The following is a 23,754-nucleotide window of genomic DNA, read 5'->3' as shown; positions in this document are numbered from 1 at the left end:
GAAGATCTGCTCGTAAATATCTTCAGTCTCTGGAATCGTGTTTTGTTTATTTTTGGGCCACACCAGGCTATTGCTTGGACGTGACTCCCAGCAGGATACTTGGGGGACCATTCTGTACTGGGACTCTTGCATGCAAAACATAAACTCTGGACTTTGAGTCATCTCCCTAGCCCTCAGAATAATTTTTAAACTCATAGCCTATAGACATTGTCAGGAACTTTGAGAAAGTCATCAGGGTATTTTACCCAAGATAAATAATTCCTTCTGAGAGCACTGGCTTGCAGTGGGCCTTAGGGAAAGCCAACAAATGACTAAGTTCACAGTCCAACTTGTGCCACAGAAAATACACACATGGGAACCATAGCTTTCAGCCTGATGGGAATCTGAAAGATAGTTGAGAGCCTGCAGATGAGCTTGCAATAAATACAGAGAAAACAGTCATGCCATTTGGGCCCTTGGAAAGAAGGAAGGGCCGAAAAGACTGTTGTCCTGTGGTTGACTGTTGAAATTTCTATTGGCTGTTGTACTGAACTCATCCTGCTTTCCAGCTTGTTACCATTCTGCATCTAAGGTGACAGATTCCTGAACTAGGTTGCCTGCTTCCATCACAGATGTCCAAGTGGCCCATGTGCATCTACCCAATCAATGCCATCATAGATTTCCTGCCCTTTATGAAAGAGAAAAGGAGCACTTTCATTTAATTGCTTATGCCAAATAAGCAATTATTCTAGGGATTCTCTGGGGCAGGGGAGGAAAAGATTTGAGGCAGAAGAGAGAAGTAGTTATAAAACTACTAGTTTCAGCTCTGAGATAAAACTTGGACATAGGGATTTGGTTTTGAATGTGTAAGACACAAAGGTATCACCCCTGTCCACTGCACACAGCCTTTGGGGACATTGTTCTGGTGCAAATATCTGATTTAGTTGAAGTCAGCTGGCCTCTTGTGTTTTCTTTATACGGGGTATACAGAATTCCACAAAATAAACAACAGAATTAATTACTGTTAGAAGATGCCCTGAACTTTCCCCAAATACCAAAATATCCAATTCTGGAGAGGAACAATTAGTATGTTATGTTATAAATAATATGATATATGTAAAACATGTTTTCATGTAGATCCTTGAATCTTTTTAAGATTTCAAAGTACAATTGTGTGTTAAAATTCATGTGTGTTTCTTAACTCTGAAAATCACTGTTTTCCCTTGTGCCTATTTTAAGGTATAAAGAAAAGCACTTGACATATTAGATAGTGGAACAAACAAGCTTGGGAAAACTTTGCACCTCACATAAATGCTTTCTCAGAGTTATCTGCTTACAGACTCCTAAGCAACTCCTAAGTGGCTGGCCACTGGCTTTAGGAGGAAGCTGTGTATTGCTTAATTATATGAATCAACTTGAAGATAATTTCTTCCTTATATTTTTGGGACGTAGCATTTTTAAAAGCCTATGTAACACTTTAAGAAAGTCAAGCAGTATGCAATCCAGGAACTCCACTTCCCAAGTTCTCAATTGGTTAAACATCTGGCATCCATGGGGGGGGGGCTGCAGAGATGACACAGACATAAATACTCTTGCCTTGCATATGGTCTACCCTATTTGATCCCCAGCTGCCATATGGTCCCCTGAGCACCACCAGGAGTGATCCCTGCAGAGTCAGAACTAGCCTCAGAACACCACTGGGTGGTTTCTAAGTTCTTCAAATAAACCATCTGGCATTGCAAGCAAAGTTGTTGCCTGGGCAGAGGAAACTATAGAAGGTAGGCCAGAGAGATAGCTCAATAGGCGGGAGCACATCCTTTGGGTATAGGAAGCCTGGGTTCAATTTCCAACACTGAACTCTCTCCTGAGCACTGCTCCTAGCACCAAGCCCGGATGAGCCACTCTCAAATTCCCCCATTCCCCAGCACCACCAGGTATGGTCTCCTCCTCCACCCTCCAAAAAGAAACTATGAAAACTATTCTTGTATACTGCCATGGTGAAGTTTTCATTTGGATTCCCCCCTCTTCTCACATATATTCATTAGCAATCCTATTTCAGAGGTTCTAGAAGGCACTGCTTTTAGCTTGAGCTTTGTTTCCCTCGAGTTTACTGAGAGATGAATTCTGGCAAGACTTTCAACCTGAAGCCTCAAGCAAAGGCACAGTCACTGATGTGGTGGCACTCCCTGGTGGCTCCAGGTGGCCAGAAGGTGGGTCAGGGATGGGAGCCCACTGCCCCCTGCTATTATGTGAAAGAAGAAGAGCCCCTGAGAGACACTCATTTGAAACCCAGATGTAGCTGCTTAGGGAGAGTGGGAAATCCAACAAATGACCGGTGGGCTGGAGTCATACAGGACAAAGAGCTGACAGATGGGGAGACCATTTCTGGAATGGTGGTGGAGGAGGATGTGAGTGCCAGGATGGATTTATTGCCAATTTTAGGCCAATGTTGCTTCTGGGAGCTTCCACATGCCATGCCATCCAATCTTCACAGTAACCCTATGACATTAAGTCATTGAAGCAATTTCTCTGTTAAACAAGAAAACAGAGCCCCAAAATGGTCATACAACTTCTTGAAGTACACAGCTAGTGAATGAGGGAACTGCCTTCCAAATTCAGACAGTAGGATGGCCACACCTGGACCTGATGCAGGCAGCTCCCTTGCCCACTGTGATGATGGCTGGCCCATGGCATGATCAGTGCTCCATTGGCAAAGAGGCTTCCTCAGCCTTGAGAAAAAAAATGCAGATGAGGTCAAGACCTCAGGGTTCTACTCAGACACAGAAAAATAACACAAGCCCTGGGAATGACAGTGACTTGATTGCCTGCTAGCACCCCTTGCATCCCATCTCCCGGAGACCCTGGATGTTCTGATTATGGACATATGACATGAGGATGCCTTTTTATATGTGAAGCACCTGCCTTTCTCTGCACAATTTACATTCAGAGTGATTGAAGAAGGGAAATATAAAAATCAGCTCAGGTCCCGGGAACTTTTGGGTATCTGCTGTAAATTATGCTACCTGCCACTGACTTTGAGTTGGATGGCCCACACAGCTTGGGGCCATCTTGCCTTTCAAACTCCTTCACTTGTTAAAGAATAAATTCCACGAAAGCAGAAGGTAGGCGGCACTGTGAACTTTAGAGTCTATCTCTACTCTCCAGGGAGGTAAGTGTTAATTTCATATTGAAAAGGATTAAAATTATTCTTTTGGGATCAGGCTAATATCCTTTGGTAGGAAGAAAGACTCACATGTTAATTGCAAGCATTTGAGCCACTTGTTTCCTAAATCTAATCTGTCACGGATTTCATTTGCAATAGAAACACTACTCTATACATTTAGCCACAAGGCTGTCATGTTTCAAGTACAGCTGAGACCTGAACTACAAGGCTTACCACTTTCCTTGTAGAATACATTTTTTATTTTTATGCCATTCCTTTAGGTATCCTGCCCCAATAAACAATTTGAATGACTGGGATAGCTACAAATGTTCTCAGTGAACATTCTCTCCAGATGTAAATTATTGGCAGGCTGTTTATATAATTCATGAAAACTTTTAGTCTTGTGTCCTTTTAATCTTGGTGAATCTATTGCACTGACAGCATCCTGCTCTTACTCTATGCTTAAGGATTAGATTTATTTCTCCAGTTGATCATGAAGAAAAAGAGAAATGAAATTGTACTTTCAGATGTATGTAATTTAGCTTCTGCACATATTCACTGAGGTTTAACGCTTCTATAGTTTTCATTCTTGAATTTGTCAAAGCTAAAGCTAGACAGGGCAATTCTCTCCATTTAGTTCTGGTTGTGTTTTGATAGCATCACATTTATCAAAAAAGTTCTTATTCATTCACAGTAATTTGATTTCTTGAGCATTGTTTGACATCCCACCCACCCCCTGTGCTGGAAGTTACATTATTTGTAAGAATTTTAGGATTATGACACGAGTTGATTCTTCTTTTGCTGTTAGTGCACTCTATCTAGCTAGAAGAAGGACCACCAGAGCAGCCTGAGAAGCTACAAAGGTGGCGAACTGGAAGAGAAACAGGAACTTTGCTTGGCACCTGTTGTACAGAACCTTAGAATGAGAACCTTAGAATGAGAACAAAATCTCAGAAGGGGAATCTATTTTCTGCTCCCTCCCTCTCTCCACAGCTGCTTGTGTAGGGGAAGCACCACCACCTTGGTGGACTATTTCAATGGCCTTATAAATGTCTGGTGCTTCCAGTCTAGCTCTTTTCCCTACGATTTCACTTTTCACTACATTTGGACTCATCCTTTAAGAATGTAAGTCAGATCTCCATAACTTTTTAAAAATTTCCAGGTATTGCCACGGACTTAGGTTATAATCCTGACTTCTTCCAGAGAGTAGGACACATCGTGTGGCCTGGCTCCTACCTAGTTCTAGATTTTAGTCACTTCTTTCTCTTCTCTTCTCTCTCTCTCTCTCTCTCTCTCTCTCTCTCTCCTTTCACACACACTAACAGCTTCACTGGGGTTCTACTGAGACTCTTCCCACTGCAGTGTGTCCATCTAGACTGTCCTCTATCCCATTGGCCCTTCCTTAACACTAACACTCACTCTAATACTCCCAGTTTCATTTTCTCCCAGTTCACAACAAACTTTGTATGGTGACAGGGGCTGGAGAGACTTCAGTTGTGTTGCATTCTTGGCTAATCAAGTGGTAAGGCTGCCCGACTCCTTCAGACTCTAAAGAACATCTCCAGCAGTCCTCCGACCTGCTTCTCCAGTGCCCCTGCCATTAGAACACATGACCAACAACTTATCGTATTCAAAGGGAGGTGCATCAGTCACTTACTTAGAGTGGATCCGGACTCGGGCCTGTTGAGGGAGCTGATGATGACAAAGCCGAAGCCCTCGTTCTCTTTGCGGTGGATAACCACATCGCTGGTCTGCAGGCTGTGGGAGGTGAAGCCTTCCGGGGGAGAGGAGTTGCTGCTGGGGGCTGCGTGGTTGCTGTTGGTGTAGGTGGCATAGTCACTGCGAGGAGAGCTGTGGTGAGTTGACACGGAGCCCGGACTCCTCCCATTCTCTGGGCAAGGATCTCCTGGAATATACATTGTATATGGGCACTAGGATACTGATCAAGCCTGGGTGAGTGTGTGCATGCACCAGGCACTGTGCTACGCACTGACATTCTCAGAAGACTGGGCTCTCATCCTCTTCAGATATATAGAGCACATCTAATGCCGGGTTCCCCAGATTTGGACCCTGGTCTGCGATTCACAACAACACACAAGCAAAGCCCTCAGAATCTTCTTCTGTGTTGTGACTCATTTGTCTTTTCCTCTTGCAAAAACTGCAAGTCCTGGGACTGGGATGTGGCTGAAGTGGTATATGTCTTGCATGTGCCAAGCCCTGGCTTTGCACCCCAGTACTGCTGCTATGGATCCCTGAGTACTATCACGGATAGCTCCAACAAAAGGTCAATAGCAAAATGACCACAAACCCTAAAGTCAATTCCTAGCCTCGGAGATTGAGGTTTTTTCTTTTGATTTTCAATAAAATTTATTTATTTTTTAAATTAGTGAATCACTGTGAGGGTACAGTTACAGATTTATACATTATTGTGCTCATGTTTCCCCCATACAAAGTTCGAGAACCCATCCCTTCACCAGTGCCCATTCTCCACCACCAGTAAACCCAGTGTCTCTCCCACCCTCCCCAGTCCCGTCTCCCCCCACCCCACACTGCCACTATGGCAGGGTATTCCCTTTCGTTCTCTCTCTCTGATTAGGTGTTGTGGTTTGCAATAAAGGTGTTGAGTGGCCATTGTGTTCAGTCTCTAGTCTACATTCGGCACGCGTTGGACATTGAGTTTTTTAGCTGCATAATGACACCTGATATAAGGATATCATAGAAGAAATGCACAGAAGCTTAAACTATGCATAAGAATGGAAGACTTTATGAAGAATTACATCTTTAGGGTCTATTAATGGACAGTTTTTTTCAGTTGACATAGGAATGAATGGGCACAGCAATCAGTCACATTTCAAAGGCCATGTTTTGAGAAATGGTGCACTCGATCACTGGGCTTCAACCGCTGGCCCATGAACTGGCATCAGTCTGCAGGGATAAATAAGTTGAAGACTTATGATCTATGTGTATCGTGAGATGGAGGGGCAGTCCAGGGCTTATTCAAGTAAGATGATTTATTCTCATGTTTTGAAGAATCATGGTTTTGTTATTTTGTTAGCAATGAAGGGTTAATTCACTTCACGTGGGTGAAACATACTTCTTAAAGCTTGCTCTAGGATTAAGTCTTATGATGAGATCAGACTTTGAAAGGATGAACTCGGATCATTAGGGGAGATGTGGGAGCCTTGTTCATTACATTCCATATTATTATAAATTATAATATCAAGATGAAGAGATAGCACAGTGGTAGGGCGTTTCCCTTGCATGCAGCCGACCCGGGTTCGGTTCTTCTGCCCCTCTCGGAGAGCCCGGCAAGCTACTGAGAGTATCTTGCCCTCATGACAGAGCCTGGCAAGCTGCCAGTGGCATATTCGATATGCCAAAAACAGTAACAACAAGTCTCATAATGGAAACATTACTGGTACCCACTCGAACAAATCAATGAGCAATGGGATGACAGTGATGACAGTGACAGTGATAATATCAAGCAGGTAAAGCAAACCAGCAACTCATGGTATATTTCCATGTGAGAGAAAGCATACTTACAGGGAGAAATAACAGAATGTTGGCAGGCAAGAAAAGCTGGTTTTTAAAATGAGAGTTGATCAGTCGTTCAGGAAAAGTAATTTTAATTTAATACCTGGGTTTTGGTGTGCTGATTAAATGATGGTTGGAGGGCTCTCTCGGGATGGGAGATGCATGCTGAAAGTAGATTATGGACCAAACATGATGGCCTCTTAGTACTTGTATTGCAAGCCATAACACCCAAAGGGAGAGAGAGAGTAAGAAGGAATGTGACTGCCACATAGGCAGGGGGTGGGAAAACGTGGGGGTGGCAGGAAGGATACTGGGAACATAGGTGGTGGAGAATGAGCACTAGTGGAGGGATGGGTATTCAATCATTGTATGACTAAAGTGTAATCAGGAAAGTTTGTAAGTCTGTAACTATGTCTCATGGTGATTCATTCAAAATTAATAAAATTCATTCAAAAATAATAAAATAGAAAAAAACACACAAAAAATAAAATAATAATTTTAGAACTTAAAAATAATAAAAGGACCAAATCAGTCCCTAGAATACCATAATTATTAGAATTAGAACTATTTCATCTCCATCTTAAAGTTTAAAAAAATTTTTATTAGTGAATTAATGTCATATTTTACTATAACAAAATATTATAGCTAAACGATAGCTCAACATGTCTGAAAAAGAGACTTTCTCCTGCACCCACTATACAATTCTTCTTGACCACTGGTTCAAATTTTGAAGAATTTAAGTTTTGCTTCCACACGCTCAGGCTCACACTCATGTATGAGCGGCTGTGCGACAAATAACCATTAAGGGAAATATATATTTATATATACATATATGTATGTATATATGCCTCTCAGAGTGCTCAGCAAGCTACCGAGAGTATCCTGCCTGCAAGGAAGAGCCTGGCAAGCTCTCTGTGGCATATTCGATATGCAAAAAACCAGTAACAATAACAGGCTTCATCCCTTGACCCTACCTGAAAAGAGCCTCCAATCGTTGGGAAAAATGAGTAAGGAGAGGCTGTTAAAATCTCGGCTGGGATGAATGGAGACGTTACTGGTGCCTGTTCAAATAAATTGATGAACAACAGGATGACAGTGATACAGTGATTAGTGAATCACCATGAGGTATAGTTACAGACTTACAAACTCTCGTGCTTTCGTTTCAGTTATACAATGATCGAGTACTCACCCCTCCACCTGTACCCTCCATCTTAAAGTTTGATTAGCACACTCAAAAGTCTTTATAGAACAGAGGAATAATGAGATGAGAAATAATTACAATGATTTCTTTTTGGGTTTCTGGTTGGTATCCTGTTTAGAACTGTAGAAGTTGTCTCTTATGGCAAGTCACAAATAATTAGCAAGTCAGGAAAGACTCTTTGCATTATATGCTGCAATTTCATTCTCAAAATAAAAAGTCAGGGAGAAAGAATATAGATTACAACACAGGTTCTGGTACCTAAAGGAAAAGGAGCTACATGTATTCATATACTCAGTTTAAAAATGGCCTTACTATAAAGCATTTGTTTTTTTGTTTGTAATTGCAAAATGAAAAAGAACTAGAGCTGCTTCTCATTATCATTTGATAAATATAATTTTTCCCTTAAGAATTTAATTAACTTATAATAAAAGAAAACAAATGATGCCTTTCATCGGTAAGAAATGTAGTAAGGTCTTAAAAATAACAAATGTCAATGTCAACGCTTTTGCTTCTTTACTACCAAAATGGAACACCATCCATAAAGTGGACTTTCCCCCTCGGAAAACATCATCCGAAGACAAGTTGTTACTGTCTTGGAGAAACACATGTCCTTTATCAGTCCTTGTGCAAGTGAGAAATACAGTGATTAGAGAGAGTCAAGAAGAAAAACAAACAATTATTATGCTGAAAACATTAAAAGGAAAAGCTTCTCGAGTTATTGGACCAAATCAGTAACTAAATGTCATAGGCAGTGACAAGAGAGATCTCATTTTCTGGCTGTCATACTTTATGGGATTGAGTGCTGTGGTTGTCAGAAAAACAGCAGCAAAGAAAAAAAAGTCTGTGTTTGTTGTAAAATGGTTAGGAGTGGCTATTCCACAGGTTTTGGAGAGAAAGCACATCCGTGACTAAGACAAGTGACCCTTGGGTAATTGGAAGAGTCAAATATAACAATGGGAAGCCTTTTCTATTGCTTTTGAACCTATTTTTCTAATTCTAGAGCCAAGTTCTTTATTTTAGCAACTTGAGCCCATTATTCAAAATGAGAGAGTTCAAATCACAGTAGCTGAATGAGCATTCATTTTTGGAGGTGGGTGTCCATGCTAATAATGACTCCCCCCCAAAAAATGCATAGGTCAATGTATAGATCAACAGAAGAATTCCTGTGGCTTCCTGGGCACTTGTACAAAGATATTTTAATTTTCAGTAGAGTCTAATACTCAAATTATTGTTAGCCAGCCTTGACCCTTTTTTTTTTTTGCTTCTGGACCCAATGCTGCAAATGTGGAGATGAGGATGGCATGTGAAAGAAGCTTTTCTGGCTCTATTTGCCAAAGAAAGGGGAGAGTCAAAGTCCTGATCTGATTTAAGATCAGAGAACTGAAAATATCTGTATAGAGAGGATTGTGAACACATTTGTCACCTGTGACTGAAAAATAACATTGAGCAGAAACAAGTGATAAAAATGGAAAAGATGCCCAGAGAGTTAAGAAGACTTTCAATGATTGACTTTGAAGGCTAGTCTTGACCCTACATCAATTTCCTATGTGGACTCTTAGATCCAAACAAGACTATATTCTCTAATCCCTTCCTGGGCATGAACAGTATCCTTTCAAGTAAAGATAGAAAATGTCATTAAATGACCAAGTACCAGGTCTAGTATTTTTGTTTGTTGCATGTTTCTGGGCTACAGTTGGAAATACTCAGGGCTTACTCCTCGCTCTGTGCTCAGGGATCACTCCTGGCAGTTTTCTAGGGACCACATGTGGTACTGGGGATGGAATCAGTGTTGGCTGCATGCAAGATTAGTATCCTGCAGGAATTTTGGGGCTCCCAAGAAGTGCTTGAGAGAACCCAGGGATCTCTCAATGGTGATCTTTATAAACTGAACTGGTATTTGAATGCAAGAACCCAAAGATGCAGTGCTGTTCTGTTCCTGTGGTGCTGGAGATTACCAGGGTCATCCCAGTGATACTTAGGGAGCTCCAAGACCACACTTGGTAGTGCTTAGATGTACACTGCGGATTACACTAAGGGTAACTGCATACAAAATTCCTAGACTATCTCTCCAAACTAGAATTTTGTAACCAAAAACACCTGACTGTTTCTAGGGTGTTTCTACATATACCTCTTGTCAGACCTGTGTCTCAAGTACGGCTGACAGTGGATATGTGTATATATAGAGTTTGGTCCCAGAGGCTGGAATGTTCATGTACACTTGCAAACATTAGGGGTTGACTTCTCTGCAAGTATTTGAGTTGTACACTCCTGCTTTTTGCCCATGGAGGCATTTTAAAATCAGTGTCATGTACATAAACCAAGAACAAAGGAATGCATTTAGAATTGACCAAAATTCTAAGTAGGTAAAGTACAAGCAGTGAACCCACTGACTTCTTAAACACTGACTAAATGTTTCACCCCACAACTAGGAAAGCTTTCCCGGGGGAGGCATTGAGCCAAGAATTACTTTCCTTTGGGTGTTAGGATAAAGACATTATAGACTGCCATCATCAAGCCTGACTATAACATGTTTTGATTTAGTCAGAAAACTTTCTTTCACATCTAGACTTACACCTTAGGAAATTCCTCAGAGGTATTCCCGCCCCAGACAAATACTACATATTCAACACAATGTGTCATTAGATTGAATATCTCAAGGGCAATCAACTAAACATATAAGTACTTTATACATTCAGTAGAATAATTAAAATCACACTTCTACTATCCTTGTGGGGGAAAAAAGACTAATATCAGGGCTGATGGCATGGCCGGGACATTTGTCAAAACTAGTTTAATGTGCAAGATTTGTGCTAAAATTTTGTGGTAAACTAAACAGGATGCATTAATGAATGCTATCTTCCTTAACTCTACAATCTCTCTTTTGAGGATCAGGTTTGCCCTGCCTAATTGTAAACAAACAAACAAATAAGCATGTCTCTGTTTTTAGTGTGCCCGCTTCTGAAGTGTTCTCATACTGGGAGCAGTCTTTTTGCTCTATAAATTCTTTTCCCACTGTGATTAACATATCTCTCCCCATGGATATGTTTTCTCATAAGCATTCACCAGGAAGCCAGTCCCTGATGTCTTCCAAGTTGGGGTCAGGCATTTTCACAAGCAGAAGGAAGGCTCACGGGTAAAAAGTGCCCCTGCTCTTTCTTCTTTCCAGCTGTCTTTCCCCTTATCAGTGCTACTTTGTGCAGGTAGGTGGCAACACAGCCCGTTTTGTGCTCTTCTGTCTCTGCACATGCTGACTGCTCACTTGAACATCTATCTCAGGGGCAGCCAGCTTGTACCTCCCACTCCTTTACCTAGGAAGGCATAATTAGAACAAGCCTTGAAAAGGCAACTCCACTGTCATATACATTTGTGGTGGCCCCTTCTCACTGCTTGGGGAAATGGCAGTGATAAAATAGAGCTGCCTTCCTAGGCCTTTAAAAATATCTGTTTCATCTTATTTCTAGACATTTACTTTATGATCAAAGTATCCTTTGCTGAGCTTAATCATTTTCAATACTGATGAAGCTTTCAAGGAAGAGTGGGCTGAATTAACTTGGAAACTCTCCTGGTGTGAATGAGCAGTCTGCAGAACATTTTCAAAAATTAGATGCACTTGAAACACACTCAAAGGCCCTGCTGAGTAAAGCTTGTAAGAATGACAGCAAAGTGCATCTTCACGGAAGTCACAAATGGCAAGAATACTTTTTTTTTTTTTTGCAGCAGTTGGCATATACTTCAATAGCTTGGGCTTATTAGAACAAAATTTAATTTGTGATAATGAGTTGGTGACAAGGAGAGCATGAAATTATGTTGGTTCCTTGGTTTTGCACTTTGTGGTATATTTCTTTGTAAATCAGGTATCTTTTTAATTTATCTTTGGGTTACTGAACATACAGCATAGCAAACATTTTTATTAAAAAAATCACTCTGTACAAAAAAGACAGTTAAATGTTAGCTAATCAAATACTGTCTTCTCTTGGCATCTTTCCCAAGGCTAAGGTATAATTCAAGGTGTTTTACTTCTTTGGGTCAAGTAGAATTCCACCATTTCCTGAAGACAAATGGGTTGTCTTAGCAAAACCGCCATATGATATGGGATATATAACAGTTTCTTCTAGTAAGGGCTGACAAGTTTTCTGACCTGTCCTTAAATGATTATCTTGCTCAAAGTCTAGTATCTAAAAGACCCAAAAAGAAAAGGATTTTTCATGCATTAATAACCTTATGTTCTCTAGTGATGCAATGACTTTTAAAAAATTTCATGTGTTCAATAATGATTCTTTATGTGCTTACTTAAGGCAGCAATATTTGCTACTGCATGGTCTAATGTTTTTAAATTTACAAATTCACTGATTTTGTGAATGGTAGTAGAGGAAGAAGGCGGCTGAAAGGGGTATTAAGAAGCAATTGATGGCCAGGATAAATTTGTATTATCACTGACTCACTGATGTCTACTGAACAAGCTACTAAATCTTGGACCTCAGTTTAGTCATCTGCGATGCAGAAAGAACCAGGTTAGTAAGGTTACTCTTAATCCCAGCATGGATTTTTCTATATAAAGAGTAGATAAGGGGTTGAGCAGAGAAGCTGGCAGACCACAGGGACAGAGAAAGTAATAACGTTGATGGTACTGCTGTGATTCACTGACTAGATTCATGGGCTATCTTCTCCCAATTATTGAGTACTCACATTATAAATGATAGTGTGGTACTTGTAAAAGATGTTTCTTAAAATTATGAGTCCTTTTATGAGGGTGGAGATAGTGAAGAGAGATGAACTGAGACATATTATGACTATGAGGGCTTACTGAAAATTGTGTCTGTGGTAGATTCCTTTATGAAGCTGGAGAAATGGTCGGAAAGGGAATAATAACTTTCAATTTATGTTTCATAAGTTTGAAATATATTCATTGTGTTTTCTTGAAGTGATGCGAAGCAGTAGTTTTCCAAATCTGGATTAGAAAATTTGTGATAATTTAATAATGGTCAGCTCCATGATTATCTTTTATCAGGCTCTGTAATGCAAGTGTATTTTCTATCTTAGTTGCCTTTTTATGGTATCAAAGTGCAGAGGTTCTTGGCTTGTAAGTACAATGAGAAACACTCTCTTTTTTTTTTCCCTTTTGAGGGCCACTTTGGGGACCATGAGGTAAGGTATTGATCATTTTGAGACATCCCCCTGGCGGGTGAAATCTGTATTTTCATTACCTTAATGTTCTTCTTTTATCTAAGATCCACCAAAGAGAAAGGAGCATGCATCTCTTAAATTAGTCCCAAATGTTGCTAGGAAAATTTTTATGACTATAAGGGGCTCAAAGGTTCTTGGAACTGTACTATTGACAATGAGACTCTGTGTTTTCAAAAACACAGTTACATTTGAAATATTTTAACTGTTTCCCCCCCTATAAAAAATAGAAACAGATTCAAAAATTCATTTCAAGTGTCTTTACCATGTCACACAACTTGCCTACTACCAAACTCCCAAGCTTTGTCATTGGCTGAGGTGGTTACTTACCTCCACATAGCACCTTTCTTCTCACAGTGAGGTTGACTTGCCCATTCCGGGCTGCATGGTGCATAAGGTCAATGACATAGCGGTGGGTCTTGCCAGCTACTGGAATCCCATCCACATAGACCAGCTCATCTCCTGGGTGTAGACGGCCATCTCTGTCAGCTGAGCCCATGGCAATGACAGCGCCGATCAAAATCTACAAAAACAGCAAGGAGGAAAGGAAGTCTACATTTTAAACCTTTTGTTGTTTTATAAGTGTGTAACTTGAGGATTTCACTTTTATGTTCTTCCCTTCACCCCAAATATGAGTTTGAGATTGAAAAATGACCACTGTGTCTGTGCTCTCAATTGGGAAACAAGTTGGGAATTGGACCCAGGTACTACTTCTTATTTGTCTGTCCTTGAGCAAGTCTTCTTAACCTCTGTGATCCTCTCTTTCACCATTTGTCATCAACTCTTAGGGTGAACGGAAAAAAGTAATGTATGAAGGATATAAATATATTTATGGCACATGGTGAGTGCTCAAAATTGTCAGGGGAAACTAGCTGCTGTCCACGATTAAACTCTGATAGTTTCCAAGTCTGTTTTTGATTTTGCTTTGTTTTGAAAGGCTGGTGGTAAGGAGAAGACAAAACAAAGCAAGAACGCATAGCTGGCTTTTTTCTGGTCAATTGTCTTTTTTTGATTACTGTAGTTGAATTTCCATATTTTGGATCCATTCCTTGGAATATTTGATCAGTGATATCCTCTGCATACAGGATATGTCCAGTTCACCTGCACCCTGAAATGCTTTGCTGTTTAGGTGGCTACCACAACGACAACCAAGGAAGCACCCATCTAGGAAATGTACATATTACTTTAATTGTCTGAGACAGGAATGTTGATGAAAGGCCCAACAGAGTATTTACCTCTTCTTGTTAAAAACACTCAATTTCATGTCCAGTAGCAAGGCATTTTCTTAAAGGAAAGGCTGTCACTTCTATCTTGGTTTTTGGCTGTTTTACCTACAAAGAAGTTTTCAAACTCATGGACAATAGCTGCCCATTTTCTTTTGTGAAGTGGTTTAGCCACGAAGCATCTCACAGCATCTCAGGGGAATGGCTACCAATATATATAATGGCTTATATATCACAGAGGCTATATTCTAAGTTTTATTTGAAGTCATTATAACATGATTCTCACTTAGTGTTCCATTTCTTTAGGGCACACTAATTTCTGTCAAATTCCAGATCGGTGGATGACGACTCTTTTTGCAGAGGTGCTCCACCATCACCACGGGCTGGTTTGTCTTCAGGCTTGACAGCAGCATCATCCTTCCTGCTTAGTCACTGAGCTCAGTGAGGCTGGTGACATGGCAACAAGAACTGGATGCCCAGGACTTCTCAGGTTGGTGAGGTATTATAGCTTTAAGAGTTTCCTTTTATTTTCTAAAGACTTTGCCACCTTGCTCTTCTAAATAGCTTCTTTATCTACAGGAAGAAAAATCTTTTACCAATATTGTTGCTTTTTTACTTCTTCGGGGACTGAGAGAATAGATTTACTTCTATACTGAATATTAGTTCTTTTATGAGTGATTCATTATTGCTATTACAGAAAAGGGTTGACATGAGCTTACTATTGACTAGCCAGTGCATCAGAAGTCTTCCATGACCATTTGCAGTAGCTGAGCAGTTGGGTATGCTTCTGACAGTCTCCATTTCCCCTTATTGTCATGCCAACCTGAATTTGTGAATTTCTTTTTAAAGATGTTCCAATCTCTTCTTCAAAAGAATAAACCCACTATGGAGCCGTTCAAAGGCATGGTGAGTGCTCTGTGCAAAATCCAGTCAAAAGGAATGTTTGTTTCTCCACTGCTCCATGAAAAGCTGCATTTAGCTGGGTTAATCCAAAGAAAATGCTTCAGCCTTTAGATTTCCTGTACGCTTTGGTAAGAGAGTTTTAAAGCTAGTTACAGATAGAAGATGGCTTGTAAACTTCTTGGCTGCCTAATTAGCAACTTTAAGCTGTAGTTCTGATTCTAATTGATGAATGTGAAGCAAAAAATAGGTTACAACTGAGAGAGCCACAGCTGCAATTGGGTCCTCTATAAAAATAGTAAAAAACAAAATTTCACACTGGAAAATTCCTGTTTGTCTGTTGCTCAAGGAAAACAACAAAGACACAGATACTCTTGAAGTTACCTTCTGTGCTACTAGTCTAAGAGCATCCATTAAAGAAAAAATCCAACTAAAACATCTGCTTTTCTGCTATGCTATGAAGTACTCTTCTCACTAATTAATTCATTTATGCAGCAAGTATGCATTAAGCCCAGGGACACTTTTAGGTGTTAGGACTCCCTTCCCTAAAGAGTTTACAGTCTCATAGTTAGACAATCAGAAATGTATTGAATGTGACCTTACATGGTGTACCAGCAGGAATGTGCTATGGAAAACATGGCTCAAAGATTGGAGAGTGGGGTGGGTGTGGGATGTGTGACCAGAGCTTCTTTAAGGAGGGTTTGTTGAGAAGTCAACATTTGAGCAAAAACTGAATGTCACTAGACACGTTTCTTTGCGAGCTTGAAGCTTGAGCCTTCACGCTTTAGTTTATTCAATAAAATCTTACAAATTCTTCTCAATAAGCAGTAAGTTCAATAGAGAAATTTAATAGAATTGATGGTATAGAACTCATATGATACAAAGCATTATATAATTATATATTCCATTCTCTATCTTATTCAAAAGAATAAGGCAGAGAGCAAAAAAATGATTGGAGTAAGCATTAGAGCCTCTTGTCCGCTAGCTAGATCAGTAGTTACATTTGTTCTGTTCATCAGGGGTACTGACACTGTTTCTGGCTTCCAGACTGCCATCACTTCATAGTCTTTGACCATTTTGCACTATCAGGCACAGTGTTTCACTACTGACACATACAGACCCCAGTGTGTCTCCCTATCCAGGAGAGCACACACTGACCCACCCACCCACCCACGCACAGGCACACACACACAGACACACACACATATTTCCCCCTGTTTAACTTGACTATGCTTTGTACACTTGGCACATCCTAATAGTTTATTTTCTGTCTGTCATCCTAATAGCAGAGTTGGGATAATCTATGATTTTTTTCTTATATTTGAACTCATATTTGACTTCCCAATGGACACACATTTTCCTGTTCATTTAAGCTCTTAAGAACCTGCCTCAGGATAGCTGATCTTTTAAGTCAGTAGTCCTCGAACTTGAGAGTGCTTATCTATCAGTCAGTGAGCTTGTGGAAAATATAAGACTCTGGACAGAGAATTTCCTTTGGTAGGCCTGGGAGGAAGCAGAAATTCTGCTTGTTTAGCAAGCCCCTAAGAAGATTGGATGCCTCTGGCTCGTAGAGCAGCTACACTTTGAGGAACAGGGCCCTGTGTGCCCATAGCCATGATATCTGTGATTTCTGGGGTCATGGTCCAAGTACACTGAAAGATTCTTGTGAGTTTGGCTTGATTTCTCTGACCCATCATGCCATCACTTTTCAGGTCTCCTACGGGACATCCTGTGCCTATCTGGACCCATTGATTATATTTTCCTTCTGGTCTTGCTGAGCCCTGACTATATGGCCTTCCAGTCTTAACCGTCATTGGTCTATTCTGCCAGCATGTCCCTCTGGCCTTAATGGAGTTTTCAAACAGGTGAACACTTCAGTGCTGCACTTGAATTCCTCACTGTTCAACTAGGAGCACTTCTTCATCCACCCGAATTGATTTGGACTTGAAGAGAAAGCTCTGTGGTAAAACAGAGCAAGAAAGATTGTTCCCATCCCTGCCGCCACCGCCCCATCCCCTACCTTCCCAAATACACTCCCCAAAACAGCAACAGAAAGAATCAAGACAGCTTCACAGAATTCCACTTGAAATCACAAATGAGAGGGCACAAAACAAGGTATTTGATATGAAATAACAGCTATTCTCATTCAAAAGTGGCTGATATCATTACCAGCCAAGGGACAAAAGACCCCTGGGTACAAAGCGATAGCACAGCGGGTAGGGCGTTTGCCTTGCACACGGCCAACCCGGGTTCGAATCCCAGCATCCCATATGCGACCCAAAAAGCAAAAAAAAAAAAAAAAAAAAGAAGGTTAAAAAAAAAAAGGTGAGAACCCCACCCCCTTTTTTCCAGAACTTTTAGTTTCTTCAATTCTTTTCGTTGCTGCCTCATATTAGCCCCAGCCGGGTAGATCTTAGCTGCAATAATTATAGTCCCAGACAATTTGACAATGTGGCAGCAGATTTCAGGGCCTTTTTCTTTTTGAAACTCCTTCACAAGTTTGCACCAAGTCCCGTGCCAAGCAGTATGTCTATCATTAACTCTCTTTCTTTGAAGCTTTTCTCCACACCGACTTTCTTCCGTGGCAGCATTTTCTAAATCTTTCCATCTTGATGCCTTCCCATCTCTTTTCAGCTCACAGCTGGAAACCCCATTTTTGTTCCTTTCTGGCAATTTTTCATTTCTTTCTATTTCTATTGTTACTTAACTGTGAAAAATATTTTCCTCTTGAAGGAAAAATGCCCATATGCTTTGTTTGAACCGAAGTCCTGCTGTTCATTATTTGCCGAATGCAATGTTATGTTTAATGTGCAGCCTGAACTGTTAGTCCATTCCATATAGACAGGAACAGAAATCACATCTGATGTAATTCATGAGGACCCCTGTGGCTGGAAGCCAAATCACTCCTCGCACCTCTCTCTGTAGCTCATCGGCAATTAAACAGGCTAGTGCATTTGCCTGCGTGTTATCTCTCAACTTAAAGCAGAGGAAAGCAGGGAGGCAAGGCTTTGTGAGAGGAAGCCTTCCATTAGACTCACTCTTCTTCACTTGGCCTGTCTCAGATCTTCCAGCTTTCTACACTTACGCCTTTCTAGAGCAAGGCTTCTGCTTTAGGGCTTCACTGACAAAATTGTAACTTGCAGCATGAGTCATTCAAATCAAGGCATAAGCCAGAGTAAATCTGAATAAATATAATAAGGATAACCAACAATCCATGTCACCTGAGGAGGATTATCAACCTAGCTGCCTGCGGATGGGAGGAGAATAAAGTAACGCAAAGCCTATGTTCAGGAGACAGGGGGAAGGTGCGAATCTGTGTTCCAACCAGGCTAAAGCAGTCCCGAGGCTGATGACATGGCTGCTGCGCTCACATACCTGGATTGAGCCAAGCCACGTGAGTGATTCTTCTATTGCTCCCGGGCCAGGCAAATTTCAATCTGACGGTTTCCTTCAGGATCCAGTGAGACTCTGTTCCTCTCTCTGCGAGTCAGTCAAGCAACCCCTTCTCTGAGGGAGGCGCAGACCGGTGAAGAGAATATTTACGGAAGCTTGATAAAGCATGCCCCTTGGGGGCAGGGTCCCACAGAGTCAAAAATTTATATTTCAAAGATGGTATTGAAGTCAGCATCAAGGGAAGAAGTGGAGCTTTGTGGATTTTCTCTTACACTTATTTCATAGCTTAGTTTTTTATTTGTATTTTTATATGAGAAGGGACCTGATAAAATGTTCTATGCTTAAGGCCTATAAGAAAACATCGTCTGACCTTGGTTAGCAATTCCTTTGATATGTAATGCTTTATCTTTTTGATTCTTTTCAACACGCTCTTTGGGACAGGAGTCTCAGACAGTAGGCTAACTGAGAAAATTGGATAACTCCAGTCCAGAAGGGAACACTGCATAGCTCTAGCTAGTTGCCATGGAGAAAATTCAGACTTGATGATGCTAAAGCTATTTTTTTAAGGAAGATGGAAATAAAAATATTTAGAATATGAATTCAGTTGATGTTTAATAATTTAAAAACACTGAGCAAGTTAAATACAGGATGTAGGAGGGCTACCATTACTACTTCTAGAACTATAGTGATGTTTTTTAGCATTTCAAGACCGTATAGGGTATTGTATATTTCAGATCTCATGTATCTTAGGTATTCTAAGTATCTTAGGTATTCTTAGAATTTAAGTTCGATAAAGAGGACTCTTTTGCAAATGTGGATTGCCAGAATCTGTGTGAGGCATGGGAGACAGAAATATCATCAAAACATAATTCTTGTCTTCAAGGTGCTCATAGATTGGGAAGGGAACAAAAGCATATTCAGTCAATACATTCTGGAACAAAGGGACCTGATCTTTCTTGTAAAGATAACTTCATGATTGTAAACTTGAGACATTGTTAATGTAGTACCATGGAGGCTATGCAAATTTACCTCTAACTGACCCGGAAAAAGTTTCAGCTAGTGTTCAGTATTCTACAAAATGCCACAAAATATAATTTATAGGACCCCTCTCATTTTGGATATGATTTTGTTAGGCTCCCTAGATTTGATAGTTTTTAAACCTATGACCGTGTAATAAAGAATCAGATCTCCTTAGTAAAAGAGGACTTCTCAGTCCTGGAAGGTTCTATACATAACAAAACAAGATGACTTCTAAAGAGGAATGAGGCTAAAGAATTGACCAAGTAACTGGTGGTCCCTGATAAGCAGGGAGCAACAGAGAGGGGTGTACATCTGTGAAGGGGAGCAGATGCAATGTCTTCTACCTACAGTGTGAGATGCTTACAATAATCTCTTATAAATTTAAGCCTGAAGTTTCTTGGGCCTCTTTTCTCCTCTGTGCTTTCTTACCTTACAAAGCATCACTAGGAAAAGCAGACAAGTGTCCTTGGCCAGGTCACTTCCTCATCTTTTCTGGAAACAGGGGCTTAGAGACATTCAGGTGACTGTTGCCAAACTTTATCCTGAGGCATTAGAAAGTAAGACCCTCTCTTTCTTGGAGAGCCCTCCTTTTCATGCCTGCAAGTTTAGTCTCTCAGAGTTTTCCATAGAAAGAGATTTTATACAGCCATTTGGCCCCAATTCCCTTGCCAGGCAGAAGCAGCACTATTGATCCTTCCTCCAGGCTCTTGAGGATCTTTGCTAGGAAGTAGCTCACTCCCCACTGTGGCCATCATCTTCACATTGGAACAGGATTGATTTTTAGATTCCCTTCCTTTGTTAATGAATTTTCCCCATTTCCGAACATTTTTGCTCATCAATAGTTCTATTTTATTTTCTGGAATGATCTATCAACAAAATTAATGATAATGAACATTTACTCACATCTGATATGATCCAGGCATAGTACCAAGAACTTTACATGTATTACCCTTTTAAAGAAAAGTTTAGAGACAACTCATTGAGGGAGTTATTATTAATTCTTACTTTGCAGGTGAGAAGTTTATCTTCTAGGATAAGTCCCTGCATGAGCTAGAACAGGGTACAGACACCTGAGCCGGGCTGGGGGCAGATGTCTGACTGTGCAACTCACTGTCATCCCGTTGCTCATCGATTTGCTTGAGCGGGCACCAGTTTCCATTGTGAGACTTGTTTGTTACTGTTTTTGGCACGTTGAATATGCCATGGGTAGGTTGCCAGGCTCTGCCATGCGGGCAAGATACTCTCCAGTAGCTTGCCGGGCTCTCCGAGAGGGGAAGAGAAATCGAACCTGGGTTGGCCGCATGCAAGGCAAACGCTCTACTGCTAGTGCTCCAGCCTGCTCAGGCTCTTTATTTATTCAAACCTTCCAGGAACTTGACTTGGTCACATTTGGTACCATTATTTTAAAATTTACTTTATAGCTCAAACTATAATACAGACTCGTAAGTCTAGTTTTGCTGTTTCTCTACATCAACATATGGCCTAACTGATTCTATTTCTCCAACACATTACCAAATTTCCAGTGTTATGCCAACTGTGGTTGAATAGTTTTTCATAGTCATCCCTTAATTCAAATCTGGATGACATTCTGTATCACTGAGCTTGGTTTTACTTTAATTCATCTCGATATTTTATCTTTTTTTTTGTAGTTTTGCTTGAAAACGTCTGCGATTCTGTTGTTCCAGTTTACCTCTTTGTATATATCTTCTCTGTTGTGCTGCATATTTTCCTGTGAGCTTGTTGCTCAGAGAGACAGGGGATGCAATACTATTCAATAACTGAAATGCTCAAAAGGAATCCAAACCATTCTAAGAGACATATCTCTCCCCTTAAGATAATATGCGTTGATTTGTGACAAATTATGACAAGGAGAAACTGGCATGTCATTTTATAGGATCTTTTTAAAGGGAATAGCAAGCAAGTCAACAAACTTAAAGACTTTTTAAAAAATATGAGTCCTAAAAGATTTTCTTTTATGTGTCACAGTGAATGGTATTTTCCCTGATGCACAAACACATAAGATAGCGCCAAGGATGGAAAAAAAACGGATTCAACTTACAGGCTGTCCAGGTTCATCTCCCCCGAGGATTCTGAATCCAAATCCAGACTCCATCCTCCGAAGGTGAACATCCAACTCCTTATAATCTGGACCTGGCGTAAAGGAGATCCCATTGAGTAATGTATCCTGCCTTGTGCCCACCCCCTGGGGAAGTGAACACAGTGATAAATCAATTTTGTGCACGTGATTAATGAGAGTGCCATTAGAGCTGGTGGAGAGTAGAAATAATAAGGAAATAAGATAACAAAAAGTAGGTTTTTATGGTCTGGTAGCTCCTGGATTAACAGACTAATTTTGGCAGATTCCTTGGAAATCACCAAAGGGAGAGAAGAAATACATTAATATTCTGAGAGAAAAAACGGTGCTTCTAAAATTCTATATATATATATTTTTTCTTTTTGGGTCACACCTGGCGATCCACAGGGGTTCCTCCTGGCTCATGCACTCAGGAACTCCTCCTGGCGGTACTCAGGGGACCATATGAAATGCTGGGAATCAAACTCGGGTCGGCCACATGCAAGGCAATTGCCCTACCCCTTGTGCTATCACTCCAGCCCCAAATTCTATATTTTTCTAATAGCATATAGGTTGCCCTCAAAAGAGTGTCTATACGGCTATAATTTTGAGGATGTTTCTTTCAATTAGAACAATTATCTCAAAAAGTATAAGAAACTGATAGCAACATTTTAAAATTACCTGGAAAAGTACTAACTAATGGTTCATTAATATCGGATTGTCACTTGATAGATCAAGTTTAGTGTGTATATGGGCAGGAAGGGGATGTAAACTTATCCCTAATAGAAGATATATATCTTTAATTATAAAAATTATAAAATATAGAATGCAAACTTTATTGATTTGAATGAAGATTTAATAATGCTAATTAAAAATTTGTTGCAGGGAGTCCTGAGCCACACTTGGTGGTGTTGAGAACTTACTCCTAGTTCTGTGCTGAGAGATTACTACTAGCAGGGCTCAGGGAATTATATGGGGCACTAGGGGATTGAACCAGGGTCAACCATGTGCAGGGCAGATGGTCTATTGCTGTACGATCTCTCCAGGGCCCTGTAGTTTTATTTTCTGACAAACTTAGATTTTTTTTTACCATTCATATGTAGAAATGCACCTTTGTCTCACATAGACTCATAGGCCCCAAATGTTTTTCAGTATGGAAGCCAAGTAAAGTCTATGATTCACTTCATTAACATACTCAAAATAACCCCAAAGGAGGATATTTTTCTTTAGTCAGATAAAAGAACAGAAATGTACTTTAAGAACTAATTCCTCCAGACCTGGACCTGATGTTTTTTAGTCCTAGGATAAATAAATGCAAAATATTTATCATAAAAATGTTTACTCCATTATATTTTAGATTTTAAAAACCGAAGTATTACAGTACAAAACTATGTAAGGTTGAGGTGTGCATCAGTGAAAATTAAAATGTGTATACTAACACTCAAACCACCACTCAAAAAACTAACACTCAAACCACCACATCATACAAATGCCCCTCTAACCTGATAGAAATCTTTTGACATTCTAAGGAGAACATGACTTATGGTTGCCCTGGCCCTGGTCTTCTAAATCTTCCTCGGGGTAGAAGAGCTCAATGGTGACTAAACTGAACATACTTCAGGGTCACTGTTAGGACGGAAGTGGATTAACAGGAACTTTGGGAATATTTATTTTGTATCTTTTCCTAAGTAGTATTCTGTGATCTCTTGCCCTTAATGACTTAAAGGCAGCTTGCAAGTATTAAGTTAAATTCCCCTTGCTTATACAGGAGGGTTTTGGAAATTGGGATGAGAATTCAGAGAATTTTCATAAGCCAGAAAACTGTATCTGAGGCCTTTAGATATATAGCAGTAGCTGAAATTGAGAGAAAAATCCAATGAATGATGGGAAAATGAGTTTCTCTAGACTCTATAGAAAGTGTGGTTGTTGCTTTAATGCAATAAACAAGGCACGGTCATTCAGGGCATGCCTTGGTATTCTCCAATAGAGGCTGTGCATTCCCAGTGACAGAGATAGTCATTTTCAATCACAAAACTCCATAAAAATATGTACATTTAAATAGGCCTTTTCCATTAAACTGTAGCAC

At 40.3% G+C, this 23,754-nt stretch overlaps 1 protein-coding gene across 11 annotated transcripts in view; it reads right to left on the bottom strand.

Moving 5' to 3' along the window:
* The window catches only part of MAGI2 (membrane associated guanylate kinase, WW and PDZ domain containing 2), a 1,445,467-nt gene that overhangs the window by 142,010 nt on the left and 1,279,703 nt on the right, over window positions 1–23,754 (bottom strand). For all 11 annotated transcript variants that reach the window (XM_055133467.1, XM_055133407.1, XM_055133431.1 and 8 more), the window contains 3 exons: window positions 21,654–21,745; window positions 13,389–13,581; window positions 4,800–5,048 (listed from right to left, as the gene is read on the bottom strand). In XM_055133467.1, the coding sequence (XP_054989442.1) occupies window positions 4,800–5,048; window positions 13,389–13,581; window positions 21,654–21,745 (534 nt within the window). The remainder of the gene's footprint in view (window positions 1–4,799; window positions 5,049–13,388; window positions 13,582–21,653; window positions 21,746–23,754) is intronic.

The sequence above is a fragment of the Sorex araneus genome, chromosome 1 (assembly GCF_027595985.1).
Source record: "Sorex araneus isolate mSorAra2 chromosome 1, mSorAra2.pri, whole genome shotgun sequence".
NCBI classification, from domain to species: domain Eukaryota; kingdom Metazoa; phylum Chordata; class Mammalia; order Eulipotyphla; family Soricidae; genus Sorex; species Sorex araneus.
The sequence above is the reverse complement of the archived record's forward strand: the minus strand, read 5'-3'. Positions and strand labels throughout refer to the sequence as shown.